Raw genomic sequence first — 26,575 nt, forward strand, 5'->3', positions numbered from 1 at the left:
TGGGTGAAAGAGAGCTACACGCAGCCATATTAATAGATACGTAGATAGATAGGCATGCACATGAGTATGGTGCGTGTTCGTGTAGAAAAGATGAGTGTCTCTCTAGATACATATATTTGTGTGTTATGTGTGGTATTCAGAGTATAAATGATATAATCCTAACTTGAAGTACATGATGGAGCTTCAGGAGGTCCATAAACACCCCTAAATTATGTGCAAAATCTGTGTTTATGTGGATGTTAATTTTCTCTGGCAAGATAGTCCATGGTTTTACCAAATTTTCGAAAGGTGCCATGAAATTCTAAATCCTTTCTCTTCGGCCCTCTGTCATCCTTGAAACATTCTGAACAGAAAGTTAAGGATCGGAACAGACAATCATGCTAATGATGAAATGATATAAAATTGCCCAGGCCTGAGAATGTTGTCTCCCTCTTCACTGCCCACCATCATGGTCCTCCATTCAGAACTGACAACCCCTCCCCAGATATTCATATTGCTTTGCTTAACTATCCCAATAGAATGGATGACCATGGGCATAGAGTCTCAGAATACACAGGCTTTCACTTAATTGAAGCGTTTACATTCAAAAAGAGCTCATCTTCTTTCATAAAGCAAGCTCCCATTCCTAAACCTGACAGCATTCTCCATTCAGGAGGGAAATCCGGTTAGTCACTGGCTCCTAATTCTCTTTCATCACTCTTTTCTGGTCCTAGCAATTCTTCCTCCAAGTTTTCAGATGTTAATAATTGGTTCGTTCACTTTGGACTTGGTTCTAAGAGCAGGCTCACAGTGTGCCAAATCTGAACCTTAATTCTGCTCCCCATCCCTGAACCTTAGAGTTTACGTTATAAAAATGTCTAACACCTCACCATGGCTCATCCATCCATCATGTCAAGCTCTCACGTCCTTGTTGACTCTTTCATCCTCTAAATGGTGCTCAGTTTGATTCCTGTTTTGCTGTTCCCACCATCGCTACCATATCACATCTGGAATAAAGCAACAATCCTGCAGCTGACGTTTATGTCTTTTAGTCTCTTCCCTTCGGTCATCCTTTGTGATACTGCTCCCTGAAATTAATTTTTTGCTCAATCCTTAGAGTGACTTTTTTGTAAATACTCTATCCAGCACAGACTTTTCAGGTGTGAATGAAAATTCTGCTAATCCCTGTCCTTTCTTAACTGGCCAGCTTCTTCTCCCATTATTTATTCCAGAATCTTCTGTTCCCACTGATCCCACAGTCCTCCTTACATGTGATTTTATAGTCCAGTCTCCATGCCTTTGTTCTGGCTGTCGTTACTGATTCTTAAACTTCCTCCTCTTCAAAATGCATCACCCTCCCACACCGTTTTTGGAATGATTGGCTGCTCCAGTTGACACTCATTTTTCTGTTCTCTACAGTCATTGACATATTATTTGTATCTCCCATAATGCAAGCACATGACATATAATAGATATTTAGTAAATATTTGATTATTTCAAGGATAGCTTTCTAACCAATGGAATCTAAGAATAATAAAAAGGTATGTTTGGGGAAAAGCAGATAAGGGCTGGTCCAGAGTAATCACTGCACACATTTTTACAAATATACAGCTAATTCTGAGGTCACTGAGGCTCAAGTAACATTATCTGTCATATCTTCAATATACTTGTATGTCTTATGCATGTTTAATGCTGATGCTTCTAAGGGGTAGCCAGTCACCCATGGAAACCAAGAATGGTACTATCATCAATCAACACACATGGTATAGGTAACTGGGCCTTCTCTTTGACCAGTCAAGTGAATATTTAATACAGCTTCCCAAGCATATTCCTTGGCTGAACTGTGAAATGAGATCAGCTGGTATATACCTTTACCCTCTGATAAACATAAGTCATTTCCCTTCCCCAAACTGATGGAAAACACCACTAAATTTGTATACATCCACCTCTACCTGTGATTATGGGATCAGACGTTTGTGTACAGTTCCATTCCAGTTGATCCTATATAAGGAAGAATTTTACCATCGTAATTGCTATTCCCAAAGGTTAACATAAACTGCTTTAGTCAGCAAAATATATATATCATCTTTGCCTTGCTGTATTATAAATTGCTGACTCTCTCTTCTTTAGAGCCAATAGTCATTTCTTTGCCTCCTTAATTTATGCATGAAGCCAAAAGAAAAACCACTTAGTATTCTTAATGAAATGGCATAAGGTTTAGATAATTTTTTTACTATATGCAGTAAAAATGCAAATGTGTGTGGCTTATTTGCAAATGCAGACATTAATAACTGATATTTAAACAGGCTGGATTAGCAATTTTACTGATATATTCAAGAGATTTTTCCAATAATTTGCACACCCAAAATCAATTTGAATACAACATGTAAATTGAATTTAATTTTTTGATATAAAATTGTAGTTATCAGCTTGAACCATTAAATTTACTATTTAATATATGCTTTCCAGCTCACTTGGTTAGAATTTCATTGCGCCTTATCTATATAAATTTAATTAGGCTCGATATCATCAGTATATTATAGAACTAATTAAAGATTTAGATAAGTGCTGAGGGGACTTATTGAAAACTCCATAAAGTTCCATTTAGAAAATGAGATATTCTTCCTTCAGTTCATTGTGAGAGAACGAAACAGCAAGAAGTGTTTCTTGCAGTGATTCTGAAAAATTATTTAACTGGATTTAATGGACTTATTCCCTTCTTTGAAGAGCTTTTTAATTACTCTGTATCTTTGTGCAGTCCAACAACAGTTATAATCTTTGTTTAAAGACTTTAAAATCTTCTCCTCCCACTGAGCTAACTGTCTTGTATTCTGGTGTGCACGTGTGTGTGTGTGTGTGTGTGTGTGTGTGCACACAGGTAGGTGGTACAGGATTTTTAAACCCTGATTGAGATCATATAATATGTAATGGTTCTTATGGGGAAATCTACCAGTTCTCACAAGTAGGATAAACACTGAGAAAGATCAGAGAATGCCCACCATAAACACAGCAGGAAAAGGGAGAAGATAAGAAACCCTGACCCAAGAGAAAGTCCCTGGGCAAAACTGAGGTTCCCGAGTATGGCTTCTTTGAATAAATTGTTTTGTAGAAATCACTTTGAATTCCCTTGTATCTGCGACTCCGCTGTGGAATATAAAGCAGATTATTTAAAAGACCGATTTCAACTAAGTGCTTTGTGTCTTCATTACAAAGCACAATAAAGCCTTTTACTACAATGAAGCCACTATTACTTTCCATTGAGTATGCACTGAAATAAAGCCGCATCTACTGCACTCCCAGGGTGTTCAATGCTCTTGTCAAAAAGCACATTTTTTTTTTTCCAGTGCAGATTGAGTGACACAATGCATGGTTTAAAAAAAAAAAGGAAAAAAGAAAGTGAGAGGACAAATAACAAATGTAGGCCATCTATGACTGGGAACACTGTTGCTCAGTATAGAGACACCCAGGAAGCCAGCGAGCCAGAAAAACTGCTGAGGGCCTGTGTGGTGTGATAGAACAGTTCCAGGCTTTGGGCTTAGGAGAAACAGATGTAAAGCTCTGTTGTTGATTAGCTGTGTGACCTGGGCCCTAATCTTCCCATGCCTAAATTTCTTTCCCTGGAAAATGGAAATAATATTGATAATGCTGCACCTGCTGCCTACTTCAGTCTCCCTCATGGATTGGGATGGTTTTTAAATGTCATCTCTTCTAGTTTTAATCCATTTGCTTTTCCAGATACAGAAAGTGAGGTACAGTGGGATTAAGCGGTATGATCATGATCACTGGTGAACTAGTGGCAGGGCCAGGATTGGAATAGATACCTCTGAGATCAGGTCTGCACTGTCACATGGACTATAAAAGAGCACATGGGCATTTTCTTTCTTTCTTTTTTTTAAAATTTATTTGGCTGTGCCGGGTCTTAGTTGCGGCATACGGGCTCTTAGTTGCGGCATGCAGGATCTAGTTCCCTGACCAGGGATCGAACCCGGGCCCCCTGCATTGGGAGCGTGAGTCTTAACCACTGGACCACCAGGGAAGTCCCCTACATGGGCATTTTCTTAGGGACATCCTGGCTGCACTTGGTAGCACTCAGTTTTTTTTTCCCCAAGCAACTATTTCTGAAACACGTCACTGCAGTTTCCCTGCCCAAATGGTTTGTAAACATTTGCACCCCCCAGCCTGAGAAAACATTTGCAGGAACATTTGGGTCACAAACCAATGTTTGTATCACCCCCCCACACTTGAAATGTTTCCCTCTGAAAACATTAGAAATGGTGCCAGTAAAGCAGATTCTTGATAAGCGTAAGCCTGGAGTGGGAGGGACACTCCCGGCTACCTGGTTTGGGACATTCAGGGACCTCCAGGCACAGCAGTTCCTTCCAGGCCCAGAAGGAATGTGCAGCATCTCCCAGCACAACCTTAGACTGTGACATTCTTTGGTCTTGAAGTATAATAGGTACATGAAGAAGTGCTACAGGTTAGGTGAGGGTTTTTTGGTGGGGGTGGGGGGTGTGGGTAAGCAGGTTAGTTCCCTCCTGTGCCTGTGAATTTAGATGAGGTGTTGAAGGGGAAGTGAGGAGAGAAGAGGCAGAAAACTGGCCAGAAAGTCTCACTGTAGAAAGGACAGACTGCCGGCTTACTGGTTTCTTCCTTATTTTTTGCCACCCTCCCCTGCTGAGTGTGCAGCTTCAACACTGTAGTGCTGGTTTCAAGCAGGGTATCTAGGTTAACCTTGGTTAGTAGCACTGGCCTGATCAATGATGGAGCATGGACTAGTGACTAGATCAGTAACTTGGGGGTCCAGGCAGAGGGGGCTTAATCATAACTCTACTTCTGACTTGTGGATTACCTCAAATAATCCTGTTACCGAACCAAACTTTGGTCCGCTAACCTGCGACGCAGCAAAGCCAGTCTACTGCCACCGGGTTGTGATGAAGGAAACTACAGCGTTTATCATAGGACCCCAAGCAAGGAGAATGGACAGCTTGTGCTCAGAAGACCCAAACTCCTCAATGGCTTTCAGGAAAGGGTTTTTAAAGTCAGTATTTGGAGTGAGGGTTGCAGTTCATAGACTTTCTTCTGATTGGTTGGTGGTGGGGTAATAGGGTGATGTTTTGTGAATCTTAATCAGCAACCTCTGGTTCTGTCCAGTCTGGAGTCTACGTGCTAGTGGTCAGCATGTAGTCACCTTCCTCTATCTACCAGGGTGGGGGTCCTTGTTTCTACAGAACAACTCAAAGATATGTGTCAGATTGTCATGTATATCCCTTGAGGAGGAGCCTGGACTCTGTTTTATCACTGAACTATTGTTTAAGCTATCATTACTCTTGCTTGACTGCTTTCCCTTTGCTTCTGTGTTCCCTCACTTCCCTAATTGATAACTGCTTTAGTCTGCTCTTTGGACCTCAGGAAAGGTCTAGGAAGCCAAACCCTTTTTCTACAAACAGGAAACAGAGTACACAGAGGGGCTTTTGTACCCAGGAGAACCCCATAGAGCCCTGCTTGGTTTCAGTCCCCCCTTTTCTTTGATACTCCTCAACCTGAGGGGAACAGGGATGGAACAAGAAAGGGAATAAAGTTTTAGATGAAGAGGTTCATCATAGGGACCTCCCTGGCGGTCCAGTGGTTAAGACTCCTGCTTCCACTGCAGGAGGCGCAGATTGGATCCCTGGTCGAGGAACTAGGATCCTGCGTGCCACACGGTGCGGCCAAAAACAAAAAAAAAAGAGGTTCATCATAAACTCACTAGGGGAACTCAGTTTTAGGGGGACTTGATTTCACTCCCCTCTGCCACCTTCCTCTCATTTCGTTTCCTATACTGATCCTAGGTCTCAAAAGCAGCATTTCCCTGGGGCCACGGGAGAATAATCATAGGCCCCATCCTGCTTGCTGACAGAGCCCCACTAGACTGTATGTGAAGCACTGTGGAAGTTCATTAGATTTTTGAAAGCCCTGGAAATTATGAGACACTAATTCTGAAGGTAGCAGATGTGAGGAAATGGAATAAGCCCTCTCACTCTTTCCTACCACTTTATTCTACAGTATTTGTGGAAAACTGGGTTCAGGAGTCCAGGCTATTCTTGCTGCTTTTTAAAATAACTTTCGACTTTTCTCATTATGGATCAACATACTTTTTTCTGTAAAATCTGTCCCCACCCCACTGTACACCTCCCTTTCTAGTACAGCCTCAGCTCAACCCTGAGGAGTCACTCGTTACCAGGAATAAAGATCTGAAGGTCAGCTGTGTGAAAAAGCAGATGAGTGCAAGAAGTCTCAAATTTCACTTAATTCAGCATAAGGTAGCACAACAGTCACACTTTGAGCTGTTGGCAAAAAATTAATCAGTTGATCTAAGAAAGAAATGGAAAATTTTATTTGAGCCAAATTTGAGGATTATAACCTGAGAAGAGCATCTCAGAAAGCTCTGCAAACTGTTACACCCATTAGAAGTCAAGGCACAGTTATACCAGTTTTTGAGACAGAGGGCTGTACATCAAATGATGTATTATTGACAGTTTACATAATCCAGATCTAAGCGTCATCATGGTGCGACATGTGACCCCTCACAAGCTCAGGAAGGAATGGTATCTTTTAAGGAGTTGTCTTGTTGACGCCGGGAGAATGTTGCTCTTTGTGGTTGAGCAGGTATTCCTGCTTGATGGGGGAGGTCTGGACAATGCATAATGCAGATACACAATGCACAGTGGAGCGGGGGAGGGGGGAGGCCAAAGGGCAGAGAATTTTTATGTTTAAATTTTTCTTGTCTTGCCATAAAATATGAATTTTATTTCACAGAGCAGTCATCTGCACCTGTGCTTCTAATTTTTTCCCCCATCTGATACCCAGGCTAAAATAATATTCATATATTCTTGCCAGATATGTGTATTTGCATTAGCCCTTTACAGTTTATATAGGGCTGTCACAAATATGATCATAATGAGTCTCTTGATTATGAGTAAACATTTTTGTCTCCCCAAGCTTGATTCTGGGTGTAAATTGTTTTCTCATGGCCCAACTCAGAGTTTTTCTGGAGTGATCTGGGGGAGGTAGGATAGGGATCTGGCTGTTGTTAACCAGCCTGCTGACCTTAGGTATTTAGCCCTTGTGATGCTCGACTGTGAGGATGAAATCAGGTAAACCTTAAAGCATTTGGCATATAGCAAGTGTTAAACAAGTAGTCATTGTTCCCCTTAATAAAAACATTCGTATAATCGTTAGTGGATCTTTGACTCAATTATATTTCTATTACTCTGTAATCATACACATAGAATTGTTCCCAATCCTAACCTCTTTTTCTAGTGGAGGTTATTCATTCTAAGTTGTCATAAATTTTTCTTGAGAATGGGGATGGAGGGAGTTCAAAGGCATTTAGTGCCAAGATGCTGGGGAGTCACGGAACCTACAAAAGTGTGGAACTCTGAGAAATGGCTTTAGTTCATTTCGGGACACTTAGTGAAAATGTGAGCTGGTGAAAATGTTTCTGTATCTGGCAGCTTACAGAATCTTTTCTGCAAATGTCACAGAAGAACATGGAACTGCAGCAAATGTCTTGATTAATGGATCAATCTTCACAACAGTATTGGCTGTGGATGTATGTCTTCTGTAGAGTTAAGACAGGGTTCTAGGACTTCCCTGGAGGCGCAGTGGTTACGAATCCGCCTGCCAGTGCAGGGGACACGGGTTCGAGCCCTGGTCCGGGAAGATCCCACATGCCGCGGAGCAAGTAAGCCCAGTGCGCCACAACTACTGAGCCTGCATTCTAGAGCCCGCGAGCCACAACTACTGAAGCCCACGCACCTAGACCCCGTGCTCGGCAACAAGAGAAGCCACCGCAGTGAGAAGCCCACGCAACGCAACAAAGAGTAGCCCTCGCTCGCCACAACTAGAGAAAGCCCGCACGCAGCAACGAAGACCCAATGCAGCCAAAAATAGATAAATTAATTTTTAAAAAATAATTTAAAAAAAAGTCAAGGTTCTAGTTCATAAAACTAGCATTTTTATAACAGCTTTATGGAGATAGAATTTACATACCATAAACATTAACCCTTTTAAAGTGTGAAATTCACTTTTTTTTATATAGTCATAGATGTATAGCCATCATCACTAGCTAATTTTAGAACATTTTCATTACCCCAAAAAGAAACCCAGTACCCACAAGCAGTCACTCCCAGCCCCCCACCCCACCCCTGGCCACCACTAATCTACTTCCTGCCCCTGTGGATTTGCCTAATCTGGATATACCATATAAATACAGCATGTGATCTTTTGTGATGAGCTTCTTTTAGTTAGGATGTTTTCAAGGTTCATAAAGTTAGCAGTTGTCTTAATGTTAGGATATGAGACTGAATTAAAAACCCAGGTACCCACTCCAACACTTGGCCTATTGCCTGCTCTCTGTGTCTTTTCTTTTTTGTTTGGAGTAGGGAGAGAAGAGAGAAAAGGAAGGTAATGTGTTTTTATTGAAGTATAATATACATACAGTAAACTTTACAAATCTTAACTATACAGCTTGATTACTTTTTACAAAGTGAATACGCTCAGATAACCATCACCGAGATAAAAGCAGAGAATGTTAGCATCACCCCAGAAGCCTCCTTGTACCCCTTTCTTAGTCACTACCCCCAGGACAGGTATTTCCTGATTTTGGTTGATTTTATCTTTCTGAGTTCGGTTCCCTGCACAGCCGCCATACAGCCATGTGGGTGTCCCAGCCTCTGGGAACTCTGATTTCAGAACAGACACTTCCTCAGCACTCAGGGCCTCAGTCACTGCATTCACTACTGTTAGTTCCCATGGGAAGTAAAACAATACTGAACCTCTCAGGAGCCCCTTGCTGTGCACTCTGTGTCCTCCCGGCTATTCTGGGCCACCTGACCCCAGGCCTCGTGCTTCTCCTGTCTTGGTCTCCAGCTTCCCTTCCAAACACCAGCACTCCCTTTAGCACGGGCCATTACAAGGGAGGGAAAAAAAACACGACCTCTGGGCAGGCACAGTGTGTGACAGACGTTGACCTGCAAAGGCAAGCCTTTTGAGGGGAGACTCCCATTTACAATGGAGGCAGCCCTCACTCTGCCACTAAACTCACCTGCTGTGTCACCGGCTGGTTTCCATTCTGATCAGAGGGGTATTCCTGTCACGAAACTCTGTATGTTAGCTTCTCTGCAGAAATTTTAAGAAAATCTTTTATTCCAGAAATTAAGTTTTTGTTTTAAATTACTTTCTGCTCTTTGAAAACTTTAGTTTCTGTGTGGTCCAGAGCTATAGGTTAGCATTAGCATTTAAATAGAAGTATTAAGCACACTCAAAGACCTTTCTCTCAGAACTTGCCCTTTCGGGGAGGTTTTTCAAATCTGATACTTTTTTCTTCCTAAAAAAGGAATGCAAATGCTATATGTATTTTCCCCATCAAAGGCCCTTTTCTTTATATATATTCAGACTTAGGAGAAAGGCATTGTTGATCAGTCTTACTATTAGTCTTTTTAATGGAAAGGGTCAGTTTAAAAAAATTGCTATTCCATCCCTCAAGGCCTGATTTTCTCTGCTGACTCTAAGAATGAATTTTCCTATGGTTAATTTTATCCTATTATGTCTCATTTTTCTCCAGACACCCTCTAGGAACTCAAATCCCAATTATAAACTAAGAGTCTGGTGCCAGCCAATTCTTGCTACGTAATATGAGGCTCCCAGTACCAGTGTTCCCAGAAGCTCCCCATAACTGCAGTAGAGAATCCAAAGGGCCAGGGTCTGAATCTAGGGTCAGTCTCATGAAGAACTTGACCTTCTTCTCAGACCCTCTATTTATCTGCCAACTAAGGTTATCAAGCCTAATGTGTGTGGTTGTCAAGAGATTAAACAAGATAGTGACCTTCCTCCTAATTTATGATTTTATATGTAATTGTAAGTGTCTTAGATCCTCTCTCCCTCACATTGAGCTCCCTCAACCAGATCAGTGGAGGAGTAGGGATAGAAGGTAGCTTCTGGTAAAAGGCATCCCTCCTGCTTTCTTCTGTTGTTACTGCCTGTCTTCCCTTTCCTCTCTGCCTCATCTCAGCCCAGCAGTGAGTACTGTAATAGTTCATGCCAGTCGTGACCTGAACAAAAGCTACAAGAGGTGAGGGCCTGGATTTTCCTATCAAGGTATTGGCGCCCTTCTCTCTCTTTGAGGTTGATTCTGTTCAGCTACAAGCTTAGGAACAGGAGTTGTGAGGAAACCTAGAAGATGGATATGGCCTGATAGAGGAGAATCTGAGCAAACCAAGGAGAAGCTGGGTAGTCCGACAGCCTGAAGGCTCTCTATCTTCTCCGACTGTCCGTCCTCCACCTACAGAAAGACCTGGAGAGGCCTTTCTAAAACCCAGTTGTCATCATGTCTGACTTCTTCCAAAAATCCTCTCTTCAGATTCCTCCCCATCAACTACAGCTTTGGTTCCCAGATGTCAGCGTGGAAACCGAAGCTAGACCGTTGTTGTCTTCCTTAGGAAAATGAGAAAAATAATGACAGTCTAGTGAGTTTGTGAGTCTCTCATAAAAGAAAACATGTCCCTTTTGTTCTGAGATTATTTCTTTCCTGCTTGAGGAGTATTAAAATACCTCCTTTTATTGAATCCTGGTAATAATAGATGATAATACTTTTGTCTTAATAACCTGAGCAAAACAAAAGGCTAACGCCTCAAAAACAGTCACACCCTGCATCCCTTTCTTTGATCCACCCACGAAAGTCCAGTCTTTACTGTGACACACAAGGTCCGCTATCATCTGGCTCTAGCTTACCTTGCTAACCTCTCATCCCTCCTTCCCCCTCCACACACCCGTTGCACTCTGGGGAGGGATAAACCATTTGTAGTTCCCCCCAAATACCATATTCTTCCTACCTTCCCACCCACTTCACACATTCTGCCTCCCTTACTTCTAAGAGTTCTTTCCTTCCCTCATGTTTGCCTCTTCGTTAACGTCTCCTCAAAAAAGCCTTCCCTGACTGATCTAAGAAGTACACAGCCCTTCCTGTTGGTGATCTTAGATCGTCTTATTTTTACCTTTATTACAGCTGCTGTCACATTACTGTAAATACGTGGCCAGTGTCACACCAGACTCTGCATCTCCAGAGAGCAAGGACTGTGTTTTGCTCATTTCTGCATCCACAGTACCTACAATATACTACCTGGTGCATAATTGATGCTTAAATATTTGTTGAGCAAATAAACAAAAAAAGAATTTTGAAAGGTACTGTATAAGCACTGAGGACGCTATGGGGAGTCATAAGACATAGTCTTTGTCATCAAGAAGGCTGCATTCTGGGAAAAGATAATAAATATATATTATGGTACATCCATATAATTGAATCCTCTGCAGCTATTAAGAAGAATGAGGCAGGTCAATATGTACTGAAATGGAACCACATCTGAGATATATTAAGTGGAAAAAGCAAGTTGTAGAAGAGCATGTAAACACCACTTCTCTTTAAATATGTGTGGTGTGTGTGGGTACATACACATGCGCGTGCTCACACACAGCTCACACACATACATACACGTTCGTGTGCACTCACACACAACTATGCTTGTATATGTATTGAATATAGAATGTATTTGAAAGGATAGCCTGGAAACTTTGTAACAGCGATTGTCTCCAGGAAAGGAAACAGGGTGGATGGCTAAGGGACAGGAGTAGGAGAGAGACTTTGCACTGTATGCTTTTTGTCCCTTTTATTTTTTTATTTAACAAACGCTTATGTATTATGTGCACTTTACAGATATTAACTAGTTTAATCCTCCTGACAACCCTATGAGGTGGATATTGTCAGTATCCTCATTTCATGGTTGGGGAAACTGAAGCCCAGAGAGGTAACTTTTGCAAGTTCACACAGGTAGTAACTAAATACCCTGATACCTTTTTAAAAAATTGCATCTCTAGTTCCAGAAGAATCTTAGTTGCTCTGTTTTGTTTTGTATTTTAAATAAACAGATCCTACTGTGGATGATACATGTTAAATGGGTGACACATCTGTAAGTAATAGAGAAGGAAGAAATTGCTCAGGATAGCTTCATAGAGGATAGGGGTTTCAGCAGTCTTGAAGGTTAGGCTTTGAATACACAAACCCAGAGCCAAAAAGAACTAAATATGTTCAAGGGGCTTTGATAGCTCAGTTTGGCTTCAACAGATGGTTGATAGAGGAGAAAAGTGGGGGAAAAAGGTGGAATTGGCACCAAATCCAAGGCTTTGGATGTCAGTGTTAGGAGTTCGGACTTTATCCTCTTGGCACTAGTGAATACACAAGTTGTTGTTGTTTTAACACAGAATAGTGATCTGATGCAGGTAGAACTGGAGAAGATTATCCTAGGAGGAGTTAGTGATTGTGAGAGACTCAGGTAGGAGCTTAAATAGTTAAAATCTATGATAATGAGATTGGTAAGAAGAAATGAATATATAAGATGTTGCACTGGTAGACCTGGTGATCATCAGGCAAAGAAATAAAGAGCGAAGACTCAAAAGTGACATTGACATCCAGAGGTTTTGCAAACTACAGCGCTGTGAAGCAAAACTTGCAAGTTAGGGAGGCCACCTGATAAGGGCGTCTGATAGAAATGTCTGCAAATCAGTGAAAATGGAGCTTTGGTCTGTTCAGAGACCAGATCATCAGAGAGAAACCATCTCATACACAGACCTTTGGAAGCAGAGAGAGAAGAGCACAGAGCATGGCGAGCCCCTGACTGGGAGGAAGGCCTGCAGTGGGCAGACAGAATAGGAGCCGTTAAAGGGAAGGAAGGACCTCAGGGAGCTGGGGGGAAGAGCCTGAACCACGTGGCTCCAAGAGCGGGGAGTCCAGGATGGAAACTGTCAAGGGGAAAGACCACTGTGTTTGTCTACTAGGATGTCATCGGTGACCTTTTCGAATATAGTTTCAGACAAAGTGGAGGCTTTTGAAGGATAGCGAATACAAATGATTTTTCTGAGAAATTTGACAATGAAAGGGAGAATAGAGACGAGATGAGACGTAGAGTGGACCCAGGATTGCGTGAAGGGCTTAGAGTTTGTTGTTTGGTTTTGTTTTTGTCCAAATATGAGAAACAAGGATATTTGAAGGCAGACATGAAAGCACCTGTGAAAGGGGTAGATACTAGATACAGGAGTTGAAAACAAAACCCCAGCAAGATCCTCAAGGCAATGGGAGGGATTGGGATTAAAAGCATAAGGCCAATCTTAGAAAGAAAGGGGAAAAAAGGCTAGAAAAGAAACCCCTCTTTTGAGCCAAGAGTCGACAGGAAAAGATTAATAAAAAATCATTTCAGTGTGGAGGATAGGATACCTCACACAGTTATGGTAAAGTAGGCTCCAAAGAGATAATATGTATGTGGCCGGTACAATAAAAGTTACCTGTGGGTTTTTTTTGTTTGTTTTTGCTTTTGTTTGTTTTGTTTTGTTTTTTTTACCATTTTTACAGAGCGGGTATTCTACCATGTTGTTTGATTTAATCCTCAAACCTACCTTGTGATGTTATATTATTTACCCTATTGCATAAATGAAGAAATTGAAGTTCAGACAGGCTAAGAAATTTCTTAGGTCAAACAGGTTATGTAAATGATACGGGATTCATGTCTAATTCTGCCAGCGAATGAAAGAATAGTTGGGGAGGATTGCAGATGACTAGCCAAAAACAGATGTCTTCCCTCTGTGCCCTCCCCTTTTTCACCTGCAACCGGTTATCCCAAACATCCGCATCACCCTCTCAGAATTACATCAGAATAATACCCATTAGCCTGTTACACAGAGCACCTATGTTATTCATAGTTCCTCCCTTCCCAAGGTCAAAGAATGATTGACTGCTTTTTTACCTTTGTGCTCTATCACTTAATGAAATTTACTGACTGTTGGCTCTCTCATTCATTCTTTCCTTTTCATGTATTCACCACTCCCTAGATGCCTGGGGGGTAACAACAAATGGTACAGAATCCAACCCTGCCCTCAGAGAGCCTGCATTCTGGGATGGGAGGCAGACATTAATTTATGTAATAAATACTTACATAACATTTACTCTGTTCCAGCCACTGTTTTTCATTATTTGATCCTTGTAACAACCTCATTTACTTTTTCCTTTCTTAGATGAAGAAAATAAGGCACAGAGAGGTTAATAAATTGCCTAAGAACAGACAAATAGTAAGAGGCGGAATTGAGATTCAAACCCAGGCCCCTGACTCCTGAGTCCATGATCTTAACCACTGTATTACGCTGTGTCTCTAATTGTGTGTGTGTGTGTATGCACATATTTTTAAAATATACAACATATATGTTAAAAATATATTTTGGAAATATATATATCTTTTGATGGGGATGAAGGCTAAAAAGAAAAGAAGCTAAGTAAAAGGACAAAGCTTGATGAGGATGGGGCAGGTATCATTTTACCTAAGGTGGTCAGGGAAAACCTCACTTACTGATAAGCTGACATTTGAGCAAAAATTGGACTGAATCTCTTCTAATCTTCTATTTTCCTCCAGCCTTCTGTCCCTTTAATCCCATTTGATACTCTTTTCTGATTTTATTTCAAGTGGATTATAGTATAAAGCAACACAGAACTATGAAGTACAACAAAGACAAGGATTATCATAACCTTCTTGCCCTGTAACGGGTACTTTTTTAATAGTAAGTTAAAAAATGCCCTGGTTCAAGGCCCTTACCCCCGCACACCCTCATGGACCATTTTTACCAGTCCTGTTCTAAAGTTTCTGCCAACTATTGAATATAGGAGATCAGAATTTCTTCCAGACATATTCACTTGGGTTTTTCTAAGATAAATCTCCTTTCGTTATTAGCTGCCCATAATTCTAAATTCTCTGGTGTCCTTTACATTATTTCTATTACTTTGTTGCTGTTCCCGGCCTTTCCCCATTTAGTAACATTTGACCTTTTCAACACTCTTTGTATTTCTTGCACATTAATTAAAGTGTTAGGTGAGATCACTGTCATAAGGCAGTGTCCTTAGCATTCAGTAGATGCTTTCTCTTCTGAATTTGATTTGCCTTCATTGTTACCCTTTGTTTGTTTTTCAGTCTGTGTCCTATCAGGGGTAGCCATTCAGAATAAATTCATTTTGCTAGTTATAGTTTTTTAGAGGCACTGTATAAAATGGTTCACTGACATCCAAATATATATCAGCCACAGTGGTCTTTACATCCACCAATTCATATTGCTATCCAAAGCTATCCATCACGTTTGTCAGAGTATTTGGGTCTTTAATTAAACCCTGCTGGTTACGGTACATATTTCCATTAGCTCCTTCTGATTTAGTCTATTATTTTTCTAATTGACATCCGTTCTGAGTCACATATCCGTGAATCTCAGGTGGCCCATTTTGTAGCTTTGGTTTGTTTAGCTTTTCTCCCTTTCATAAATAACCTAAGGGTTTAGTAAATACCCCCTCGAGTGTTTGCCTTTGGGACCTACTGATTGGCATATGCTCATATTTTCTAATAATCCCCTGATTTTTTGGTCCCTCTGCCAAAACCGTTTTCCCTTCTGGCCCTTCAGTCCTAAAAGATACAGTCTTTTGTCTTGACAAGGTAGAGAAATTTCCTGTAACAAAATTGAGCGGCATCGTAGGGTCTCTGCCTAGGACCAAAGGGTAAGGAGTCAGGGTTTGAGTAACTCAGTGGACTGCGGGCTGGATAGCAATCTTTGCATCTTAAGCCCCCAGCAGGGGTTATTAATGGCTTGCAGTGAACTGTCCATTCAGCTTCACCGAGTTTTTGTCTTAACACACTGGTGAGGTAGCTGGCTAGGGGCAGAGTCAGTAGCTAAAGAATACAACTGACTGGCACTGAACCAGAATCCATCCATCATCCTGGCCTCATTGGCTTAATAGTCTAATGGGCATGTTCTCCCATCAGACCACGCAGTCCATGCCTATCCTCACTGACCTTTCTCCCCAAGCACTACAGGTGGAGAAGAATCTCCAGATTATAAATACAGTAACCCAGCACCTGTTAGCGCTTCACTTCTCCATCACTTGAAGCAGAAACCTTGGTTTCTGTACCTTGTCTAGGGCCCTTCAACTCTTCTTTCTCACGTACCGAAAGAGAGTAGCGCAATTAGCAGGCAGGCTGGCTAGCAAACCCAGGACTTATTTTACTTTAAATTAAAACATTTGCCTGGTGTCTTAGAGCCCTTTGATCTGGGCCTGGATTGGATTTTTTTTTTTTTTTTTTAAGTATAGATTAAAAAAAAAAAAAAAAGCTTCTTGAAGCCAAGGACTATACCTTTGTATATTATATTAGCATTTAAAATGTTATTAGAGCTTCCTGAGCATTAGTAATAATAATACTGGGTTTTCCTTTGAAGAGATCCTTTGCATTATTTATTGAAAAGTTGATCATTCCATTTCATTACTTAAAACTGGAAAAGCCATAGGGCCTTTGAATTATTTTTATTCAGCATATCTCAGCAGTTATTTCCCGGATTGCTAATCTGAGAAATATAGATAATATCCAATACAAGGGCCTTGTGCTAATTGGTAAACAGTTTGTAGTGTTGAGGCCACCAAAGTGCATAATACTATGTCCTTTTATCCGCCTATGATATTAGATAAATTATTATTTTAATTGAGAAGACTCTAAAGTGATATTCAATAAATTATATTTTTTTAATGGAAAAGACTCTTTTAAGTGATATTCAGCACAGCATAACTCTCCTTAACCTGGACTCACCTTTTGATAATCAAAAGAGCATTTACAGGAGTACGAGACAAACACAATTATGAAAGTAAAATGAAGGACCTAAATAAAAAATCACAGAACAGGAGGGTAATTCTATTCACTCTTTCATATTTCATTATTTGATAACATCAGAAGATGACTCCATCAGAATTGCTTTGGCAAGTGCAAACAAAAATGTGCTGGATCACTATTTATTAAAACCTTCAAAATGGGAGAAGGAGTTGAGCAGACTTCTTAATGGACTGAATAATTATTCATACAAATGGGGTTTGACCAAAGGCAGTGCCAGACCAAAGAGACGCAGTTTTAATTGTACTGAATGTAGAATGCAGCTCTTCCTCTAGCCCTGTTGTAGAAAACTTAATTTAAAAAATTATCTGATGTAGCAGAGAGTGACATGTGAATCCTTAAGTTGTTGAGGAGAAAATTCTAACCACAGATATTTATAAATTTAGAATGTGTTCCAAAGGTGGGGAGCAGAATTTCCAGCTAAGGGAACAAAAAGACATTTTCTTCCCATATCAGCAAGTGTAACTGAGCTGGGGAGAGGGTCATCATCACAAAAGGGCTGGTTCTCAGAGGAATTCCTTTGAGTGGTTGTATTTTCTGAAGAGACATAAAGCAAGGCTCTGGCCACTGCTATCAAAAATATCAGGGTCCGTTACTGAGAGGAATGAAGGCCGCTGACTTTAAATTTTAACATCTCCCCTGGAGAGACACTGCCACCCCGCCCCTAGTCCTGCTGAAGCACGGCGGTTATCAGAACTAGGCCAATAGATAACCGCCGTTTAAGCGTGGGTGCCATTGATGGAGACAGTGGTGTGTGTGCCTCATTATACAGAGAAACGGTAGGTAGACAACCCATCAAAGAAGCCTCTGCAAGCCTTAACAGCAGCAGACTCCCGGGCTCTCTTTACCTCTTGAATGGGTTTCTGCTGCCACCAGCTGAGGGAATTTATGCACTGTTTTTTTCTAAAGACCATTCTTTACCTCTTTTCACCCCTCTTTACCTTTGCCTTTCTTTACCTCTCTTCAGATTGTCCTGGTGAGAACAAAAAAACTGCACAACTTCTTGTAAGGAGTGTTAATAACTATCCCCATATAGAATACAAATCTAATTCTGCCACTGACGCTCTGAAAATTATTTAGCTTTTCTCTACCTTAGTTTTCTCATTCCTGAAATGGAAATAACTTCAACTCTTAACTTCAACTCTTTCAAATTAGAATTTTCAATCATGTCTGGAATAAACTCTAAGCTCTTTTAAGGGGAAGACAAATGAGAGCAATTATGTTATATTTTTTAATAAACTAATTTATTCTTCTGACACACAGAATTACCATCCATTTATTACTGGTCTGGAAAGTACATCTGAGCTTAGTTTACACTTGTTCAGAATGTTTTCGAATCAATCGCTACTGCATCTTGCTTCCCATAGCTTAGGGAAAATCAGCTAATTCTGCTAGAAGCCCGTGATTTTAAAGGACTAAGCAGAGGATGCTGTAAAGGTTTTAATGCCAGTGCTTAAATAGCATCTGCTGTAACCTCTTTGTTTTTCACATGGGAGGCAGAGATTCGAAAAGCTGACAGCAATTGTCCAAGGTCACACAGCTAGTTAGGGAGGAATGAAAGACTTAACCAGAATCTGAGCTTAGTTGATCTCTTGAGTATTTACTTCTCTGAGTCTTTCTACTATAACAGTCTCAGTTATTCATGGGATGATTGTCTAGTTTATGGATTATTCAGTTCCTTTCTTTTCTCTATCCATCTCCCTGCTTATTACCATGTATACCATTGAGTGAGTAGGGAAAACAGGAGTTGAATGTTTTACCTGACAATTTAGTGACCCATCAACTTCTGGGTTTTTATTAAATTGCTCATAATGTTGCAACTATTGGCTAAAAAGAGTTTGGGGGGGCTACAGTCGATGCTAAGTTATATTCACGTAAATTTTTCTTCCTTTGAAACGTACATTTTAAGTCAGCTTCAGAGCCTAATTCTCTTATTGACATTAATACTATCGTTATCTCAGGATGGACTAGATGAGAAAGTCTTCACAATGAAATGACTTAATTATCCCCCTTCCTCGAGGAAGTAATGAATCAGAAAGGCAGCCAACTTTTGGAAAGAAAGGGCACCTTGTCCATTACCAGATTGGAGGGGCAAAAAGGGAGAAGTAGAGAGAGGTGACAGAATGAAAAATCCAAAAGTCTTTCCTGTAACTCTTGAATGCTGAATATACAGCATGACTTCATTATTTGGTTTAGAGCGGTGAATTCCCAGATCAAATCCAGTGTTATTCAAATATTACTATGAATTGTATAAATGAATTTTGAATTGCCACAATACTAGTTTGTTCCATTACAATGGAAGGCAGAGAGTTGAATGTGAATTTTATTGAATTCATATTTCCTAAATCCTGACTAAAAATGAATTAGCTAGACAAGTATCCTTTGTAATTAGTGCTTTCGCTTTTTACAGGTTCAAATATTTCTGTATTACAGTGACTTTGGAGCAAGTATAGGGTTCAAAGTCCTTCATTTTGAAGCCTTAAACAAATCACTCACACTCTCTATAGCTCAGTTTGCTTATCTGTAAAATGTGGGTGATCTCAGAAGCTACTTCAAAGGGTTGAATATGTTAATGCATCTAAAAGTTCAACATTACTGTTAACTATTACTACGATCAAGATGAATTCTAAAACCCAGCCTGTGACATAGCTGTATATCTGTGGAAAATATAGTTTGCATTTGGGGATCTAGGAATCTGAACACCATCCAGTAGAGGGGGGCAGATGGTGGAGCTGTGGACAGTCCCCCAGTCAGTGCCTTCCTTTCATCCCCACACGCAGACTTTATGCGCCTCCTACGGGTATAGGAATGAGGCGTGCCTGGCTTGGGAATAATTGGTCTTATTAGGGCTTTCTTCCCTCACTTGACAAAGAAGAGAACTGAATCTGTTTCCAGTAGCTTTTAGAGATACAGTGATAACTTTGAGTATGGCAAAGTGGGAGGGAGAACCAGGGATGAGAGACTAGAACGCTCCTTGCTTCGTGCCTGTAAAAATTTATGAAGCGCTCTGAAATAGAAGTAAGAAAAACACTAATATGCAAAAGATACAAAGATATCGACAATTTGCTTATACATGTGTGCATACCCATGTATGTTAAAAACCGATACGTAGATAAAAAATTGTTCAACCTCATATAAATTAAAAGAATGTGAGGGGGGACTTCCCTGGTGGCGCAGTGGCTAAGAATCCGCCTGCCAATGCAGGGGACATGGGTTCAATCCCTGGTCTGGGAAGATCCCACATGCCGTGGAGCAACTAAGCCCGTGCACCACAACTACTGAGCCTGCGCTCTAGAGCCCACGAGCCACAACTACTGAGCCTGCGTGCCACAACTGCTGAAGCCCGTGCACCTAGAGCCCGTGCTCTGCAACAAGAGAAGCCACTGCAATGAGAAGCCCGCGCACCACAACGAAGAGTAGCCCCCGCTCACCGCAACTAGAGAAAGCCCGCGCTCAGCAACGAAGACCCGACGCAGCCAAAAATTGATTAATTAATTAATTTAAAAAATAAAAGAATATGAGGGGCTAGGTGCTGTCATATGCTATTGGTACAAAGATAAATTGATACAACTTTTTTAGAAAGCAATTTGGTGGCATTGCCAAAGTCCTAAAAAAATATACTTATCTTTTGACTAATTCTGCTTTGGAAATCTGTCCAAAAGAAATCTGGAAAGAAAGTTTTTAAAATTGGAAACAACCAAAGTGTCCAATAGTGTGTCAACCTAAATATTTCAACTATAAGAAAGAAATTGGTAGGATACTACATGTAGGGAAAAAAATCTAGAAGGAAATGCCAAAATGTGGTATGTCTTTATGATGGAATTATATGAGTAATTTTTTTTCTGCTTAATCTTTCTGTATAGTCTGTATATCTTATATGACATGTGTATTAATTTTCCAATCACAGAAAAACAAAATAAACTTTATTTTTACGCTTTAAAAAGAAGATCTGCCCAACTTATCAAAATGCCCTTCATATCCTTACTGGTATGAATGTTTTCAGATAGAATCACTGGGGAGAAAAAGTTGCAGTGCAATACCATTAAAGTAAAATAAGAAGAAAAAAACACAAGGAAGAAGAGTCTGTGGATAAAGGAAACATGAGGAAGATATGAGAAAATTATCTGTTTGGACCCAAACAAAATTTAAACGTTGTCATGTTATAGACTGTGAGACCAGTCTATGTGACATCACTTTTCTATCTCTGCACACCACCCCCCTCCACTTTGGGAACTCTGCCCAAAGGCCCACAGCAAAGGGAGAGAGAAACCACAGGGAAGAACCCCTTCCTCACAGAATTTTCCATCCCTAAGGGGGACATGGATCTCTGGTTTCTGGAATGGGATATTTGGTCCACATCTAGCAACTGGACCCTGAATATCACAGGCTATGAAGAAACTTGCTCTACAAGTCATGAGCCAAAAAAGGTTTAAATCAAATATGTGTTCACTGGTCCCATCCAGGCAGCTAAGTCAAGTGCTATCTCATGTAAAATGTGGTGCCCTGGAAGCCATGGCTGCTATTTTAATTTGTGATGATAAAGATCAAGCTTTCATTTCCCTGGGACCTGATAAATTATTTATTCCAGTTGGGTTCCATGTTCATTTCAGTGTGTCAGTGTTTACCATGGAAGCTCATTCTAATTGTGTAGTTTGAGGCATTTTCCTAAATATTTTCCCCTTAGAGCACCTTGTAGCACCCTTTCTCCACCTCCAAGTACAACTGTTGCTATGCTGATTTAGTATAGTCTTTGCTCCTAGGTACTATTCTGAAAGATGAATGAATTCCATTCTGTCTTAAATATCTATGTTTCTTTATGATCTAATATATCATCATGGTTATGGGGAATTTTTTCCCCTAACTATAGAAAATACACCATCAGTTACCTGTCAATTTTGTTTAATAACTCAGCTTTGCAATTCTGGGGCACTGTTCATCTGAGGCTCTTGAGGACTCTTTTAGTCTCTCAGTCCACTTCAGAGTGTCATTCTGGGATTTATAAAGGTCTTCATTGCACAGAGGATATTGAAACATTAAGGACTTAAGTGGCATGCCCTTTATCACTTACCACGCTGGAGGCTCCAGGGCTAGAAATCCAGGCATCTTTGTTTTGTTGTCTGCTCCCAGCATGGAACAGCGGTCTCTGTAGAAAACCAGCCAGTATCCCTGGAAACAATTCATCAGATTTTTCAAAAGAAATCCAATTTCATTTGGTCTAATGGGTTCAGTGTTACTTCTTAAAATAAATGATGAAAATATCAACATCATAATACAAAGAAACCCAATTCTTTTGGTTTAATCTCAGCGAAAAGCATCACAACCCCACTTACTGCTTCTGTCTCCTTCCCTAATGCTTTTAGATCCTTGGCTTAAGCAGATGGGAATGGGTCTGTAACTATTCCCCCATCAAACAGGCTCTGGCTCAGAGTCCTGGCTGGTTCCGAACCTTTGGGAATCACAGTATCTGGGGATGGGGCCTCGGGAATCTGTACTTTTCATAAGTTCCCAGTAACTCTATAGTTCGAGAATCACCATTCTGGAACTGCAGCTATCAAGTCCCTTCTAGCTTTGAAAGAACCATGGGCCCCCAGTTCTCTCTCATTCCATGTGGCAAATTCTAGATTCAAACATGTATTCTTCTTGAACAGTGTTTTGAACATTTACTTAGGTAGTTTCCTAAATGGACAGCTCTCTCCCTCAACTGTGCATCTAAGGTAAGAAGAATTAGAGGATGTAGGGCCTCGTTTCTGAAAACTGGGGCTGGTATGGGGGAGGAAGCCAAGGTGTGCCAGGGGACATGTGAAGCCATGGGATAAATGTGATGCACTCTCCTACAGCATCAAGTTTTTCCTAAAAATAGTATTTTTTTAAATTACAGCAGAGGTATTGTGGAGCAGGAATAGTTCACATGAGTTTTATGCTAACATGAAGCTTCAAAAAAATTCTTGACTGTAGCTGATGTTGGGCTTCAGGACCTCTGGAAGTTAGAGTTCATTCACTTATTCTTTCAGAAGTACCTCTGTCTATGTTCAAAGTTACCGTTGACCAGTGATTCCTAAATATGTGGTCCCATGAGGTTAGAGTGAACACGCGTTTGAAACCACTACAGAAGACTAGCCCCAAGAAGACCCTTTACACAAGGATGTTGAGCTATTTGCTGCCAGGAGTAACTCAAAAAACGCTCCAATTTAAGACGAGCACCTGCTATTCCTGCCACCATTTAGGCAGTAGTCATAAAAGAGTATTATTTCCCCCATTTAAAAAGAGTGTTAATTGGAAAAGGTGGCTTAGCAAAGCAGGAAAATGAACTAGCCACGTGAAAAGATGCCAGCGCTCTTACCACTTTCCCATTTGTAGCAGCAGTTTATAATGTATTCTTGACATTACCAAGCTCCCAGAATGTATTCCTTACCATAAAGATGGCTTAGTTCTCCCATAGGATATTCTTTTTTTCAGGATGTTCCTGATGAAGAAGAAATCCAAGATCCCAAGGCTCCAAGTCCAATAGCACAAGATTTTTGAGCGAGTGATCCTGAAAGGTCCCTTCACCCGCCCTGCCAAGTTGCCTTGGGCAAACTGCCTTGTTCTGTCCCCTCAATCCTGGAAGAGCTACCTTTTCTGTGAGGAGGAGAGGAGGAAGTAAACCGTCCCTGGGGAGGCTCCTCTGTCCTTTGGCTAACCAGCTATGGTAGCATCACTGGCTCAGAGCCTGCACTGAACTCTACCTCCTGGAGCATTTGTAGTAGCTGGGCAAGTCGTAGCCTCAGAGCCCAGTAGACTCGGTGAGGACTGTAGTGGCATCATGTTGGTGTTAAGATTGGCAAGTGGCAGCCCTCTCCATCCTTGGCTCCCAGCTTCATGTTTTCTCTGCACTGCACATTCACTCTAATGCCTTCTTCCCTTCCATTAGAAGGCACTACTCTTCTCTCCATCACCTGGGCCAATGGCTTTGAGCCAAATGGCTCTCAAGTCCCTTCCTTTTTGCTAGAATTATACCTGGTCCCCTCCCAGACCATCCTACATACTGCTGTCACATTAACCTTCCGGAAGCACAACTTGGAATGGTGCCTCTGTTCTCAGAGAACTTGGGGCCCCAGATGGGGGGTGCTTTATTGACTTATCTAGGCCTAAAGTGCTTTATTGACTTAACTATTCTGATGTTAGACTCTCTACCTCTGTCCTTCACTGCCTTTTCCCACGACTCTCCGCTATGCAGCTGTACTCCCCAGGCTAACCAGATTACTCTTCCCTGTCTTTGCTCATCTCTTTTCTTTTCCTTTAATCTAGAATTCCCTTCCTGGAAACCCTGCCTGACAGTATCCCACCCCATTTGAAGTCTTCCTTGATCCTTCACCTCCCTTCAACATGGTGTGATTCCTCCTTCCTCTGCTGGAAATTCATAGCACTGATACCTCGCTCCGGGCACTCGGAACATTCTTGTCTTTGTCCGTGAAGAAGAGTGTTGGACTTAGAGTCCGAAACCTGGGTTCATCCTGTCACAGCCACGAATGTCTTTGTGACATTGGGCAAGTCCTAGAACTTCCCTGGGCTTCAGTTTTCTTATCTGAGAAAAGGGAGTAATAGCTCCCTAGGTGGAGTGAGGGTTACATGACACAGTACGTGGAAATTAACTTCGCTAGCAGTTTTCTGTGCTTTTCATTACCTTTTCCTACTTGTCTCTGAGCTATCTGAGGAAAGGGGCTGTGTCTTGCTCATCATTATATACTACTATTACTATTATTACATTACTATTAATACATTATTATAAATATATTTCCAGTAATAATAGTTAATGTTTATGGAGCAGGTAGAATTGTGTCAGGCACCATTCTAAGTACTTTATATGGATTAAGTACTTCTTCCAATAACCTAAGAGGTACTGTAACTTCAAGAGATACTATTATTATCCCACTTTATGGAGAAAACCGTATATTGCACAGAGCTTCCAATGAATGAGGGATTGAATGAGACAGAAACTACTAGCAATGCCTGCCAGGTGGCTATTTCTCTCTCTTGCTTCTGTACCCCAACTTCTCTTTCTTTTGATCTCCTGAGGCAAATGCAAAATTAGGAGAAAGTCTTGAGTGAACTGAGACCTTGGTGAGAGGTCTCCCTGGGTCTTCATTTAGACTTCTCAGGAAGTGAGCTCCAGGAGGATGGAGATCACGTCTGTCTTGTTCTCCATTACATTCATAGGGCTTAGAACAATGTCTAGTGATCAGTAAATGTTTATTGAATAGATGAACTAAGAAGTTTATAAATAGCACATTCATTAGCACTGAAACCACGTAGATTGCTGACCACGGAGCCAGTGAGCAGCGTTGTGTCTTGCTTTCTCAGGCAGTACTACGAGATGCTGTACAACACGGCCGATGAACTCCTGAACCTGGTAGTGGACCAGGGCGTGAAGTACACGGAGCTGGAGTACATCCACGCCCTGACGTTGCTGCACCGCAGCCAGACGGGGGTGGGAGACCAGACCACCCAGAACATGCGGCTGCAGCGGCTCAAGGAGATCATCTGCGAGCAGGCAGCCATCAAGCAAGCCACCAAGGATAAGAAAATAACTACGGTGTAATGGGGTGCACCACGGGAGGGGGCGGGGGACTGGTCATTTTGTTTCCTGGGTCATACTCCTTTCTTTGGTATGTTACTTTGTATATTCTGAGCTGACTTAGTTTTCTCTACACTGATGCTTGAGTGGAGAGAGGTTGTAAGGGTTCTTTTCTCTTTAGTTTTGGTTTTTCATATAAACCGTAAAGGGACTTCGCAGTACAGAATGTTTGGATTGAACATTTACCTTGATGCAGTCAATTCCAAAGGGCCTAGGGTGGGATGGGGAGGAAGGTTGTGTCGAATTGAAGTCTGCAAAAAATGAATGCATGAATGACTAATGCCCAGCAATCTTTGGTAAGTAGATTGTTCCTAAGTTCTAGTCCCTCCCTAAAATCACTTAATAGGGTTCTATTACATAAACAGTAGGATTTTTATTGTCTTGACCTTGTCAGTTTACAGTTCGATGAAATAAGTGTATGTGCATTGCTTTCTGTCTCTATTGCCAATGGCTTCTCAGCTGGCTGCAGTTTTCAACAAATTTCCCTGACCGAAACAGGACCTCTTCAGGGCTTGGGAAAAAAAATCCTTTTATCTCAATCCTTGGGAGAGTTTTGTATGCAGTAGCCTGGACCCAGGTGATAGGTTGGTTTGATGCCTTCTTTTTTTTTTTTTTTTTTTTTTCTGCTGTATCAAAACCAAGCACCATCAAATTAATGACGAAAATGAAAGAAGGAAAGGCGATTCAACCCTCTTCTTGATTTTTCTCCTCTGTTCTCCAAGAGAAAATGATGGTTAGAGAATTTTTTTATCTCACTTGAAACATTGTCTGGGTGTGAATGATTCTTCAATGCTTAACTCTCCTTGGGAGCCCCTAGGTCTTTCTCATCTTAGAAGGTAGCCCAGGCTTGCCAGCTGAGTGCAAGGAAGCTGGAACAGCCGTGACCTTCCTCCTCTGTGCACCCACCAGCTGAGGCTGTTTCTGAAGTGCTCTCGGCTGGTGTGGGAGCTCGCTGCTCCTGGCACGCTCGCCTTCTCCACTGTCCCCACATCTCCAAGCTCTCTTCCTGCCTATGGCTCATATATCACAGAAGAAAGCAATGCACTGACCGGGACACAACTTGAAAACACGTGGAAAGGAGAGTGGAAAGGACTTGGACCACATGAGGTCAGGCCTTATGCCCTGATGGTTCAGAATTTTACACCTGTTTGTACAACTTAGGTCTTGTTGGGAAAAGCAGAAAATTAAAAAATGGTTTGAGAAGCTTAAA

At 41.2% G+C, this 26,575-nt stretch overlaps 1 protein-coding gene across 1 annotated transcript in view; it reads left to right on the forward strand.

The window, feature by feature from the left end:
* Positions 1-26,575, forward strand: part of EXOC4 (exocyst complex component 4) — an 816,004-nt gene extending 789,429 nt beyond the window's left edge. Inside the window, exon 18 of the mRNA XM_082399149.1 lies at positions 25,092-26,575. Within this exon, the coding sequence (XP_082255275.1) occupies positions 25,092-25,329 (238 nt within the window). The 3' untranslated portion in view covers positions 25,330-26,575. The remainder of the gene's footprint in view (positions 1-25,091) is intronic.

Source organism: Balaenoptera borealis, assembly GCF_965194805.1.
Source record: "Balaenoptera borealis genome assembly, chromosome: 7".
Taxonomy (NCBI): domain Eukaryota; kingdom Metazoa; phylum Chordata; class Mammalia; order Artiodactyla; family Balaenopteridae; genus Balaenoptera; species Balaenoptera borealis.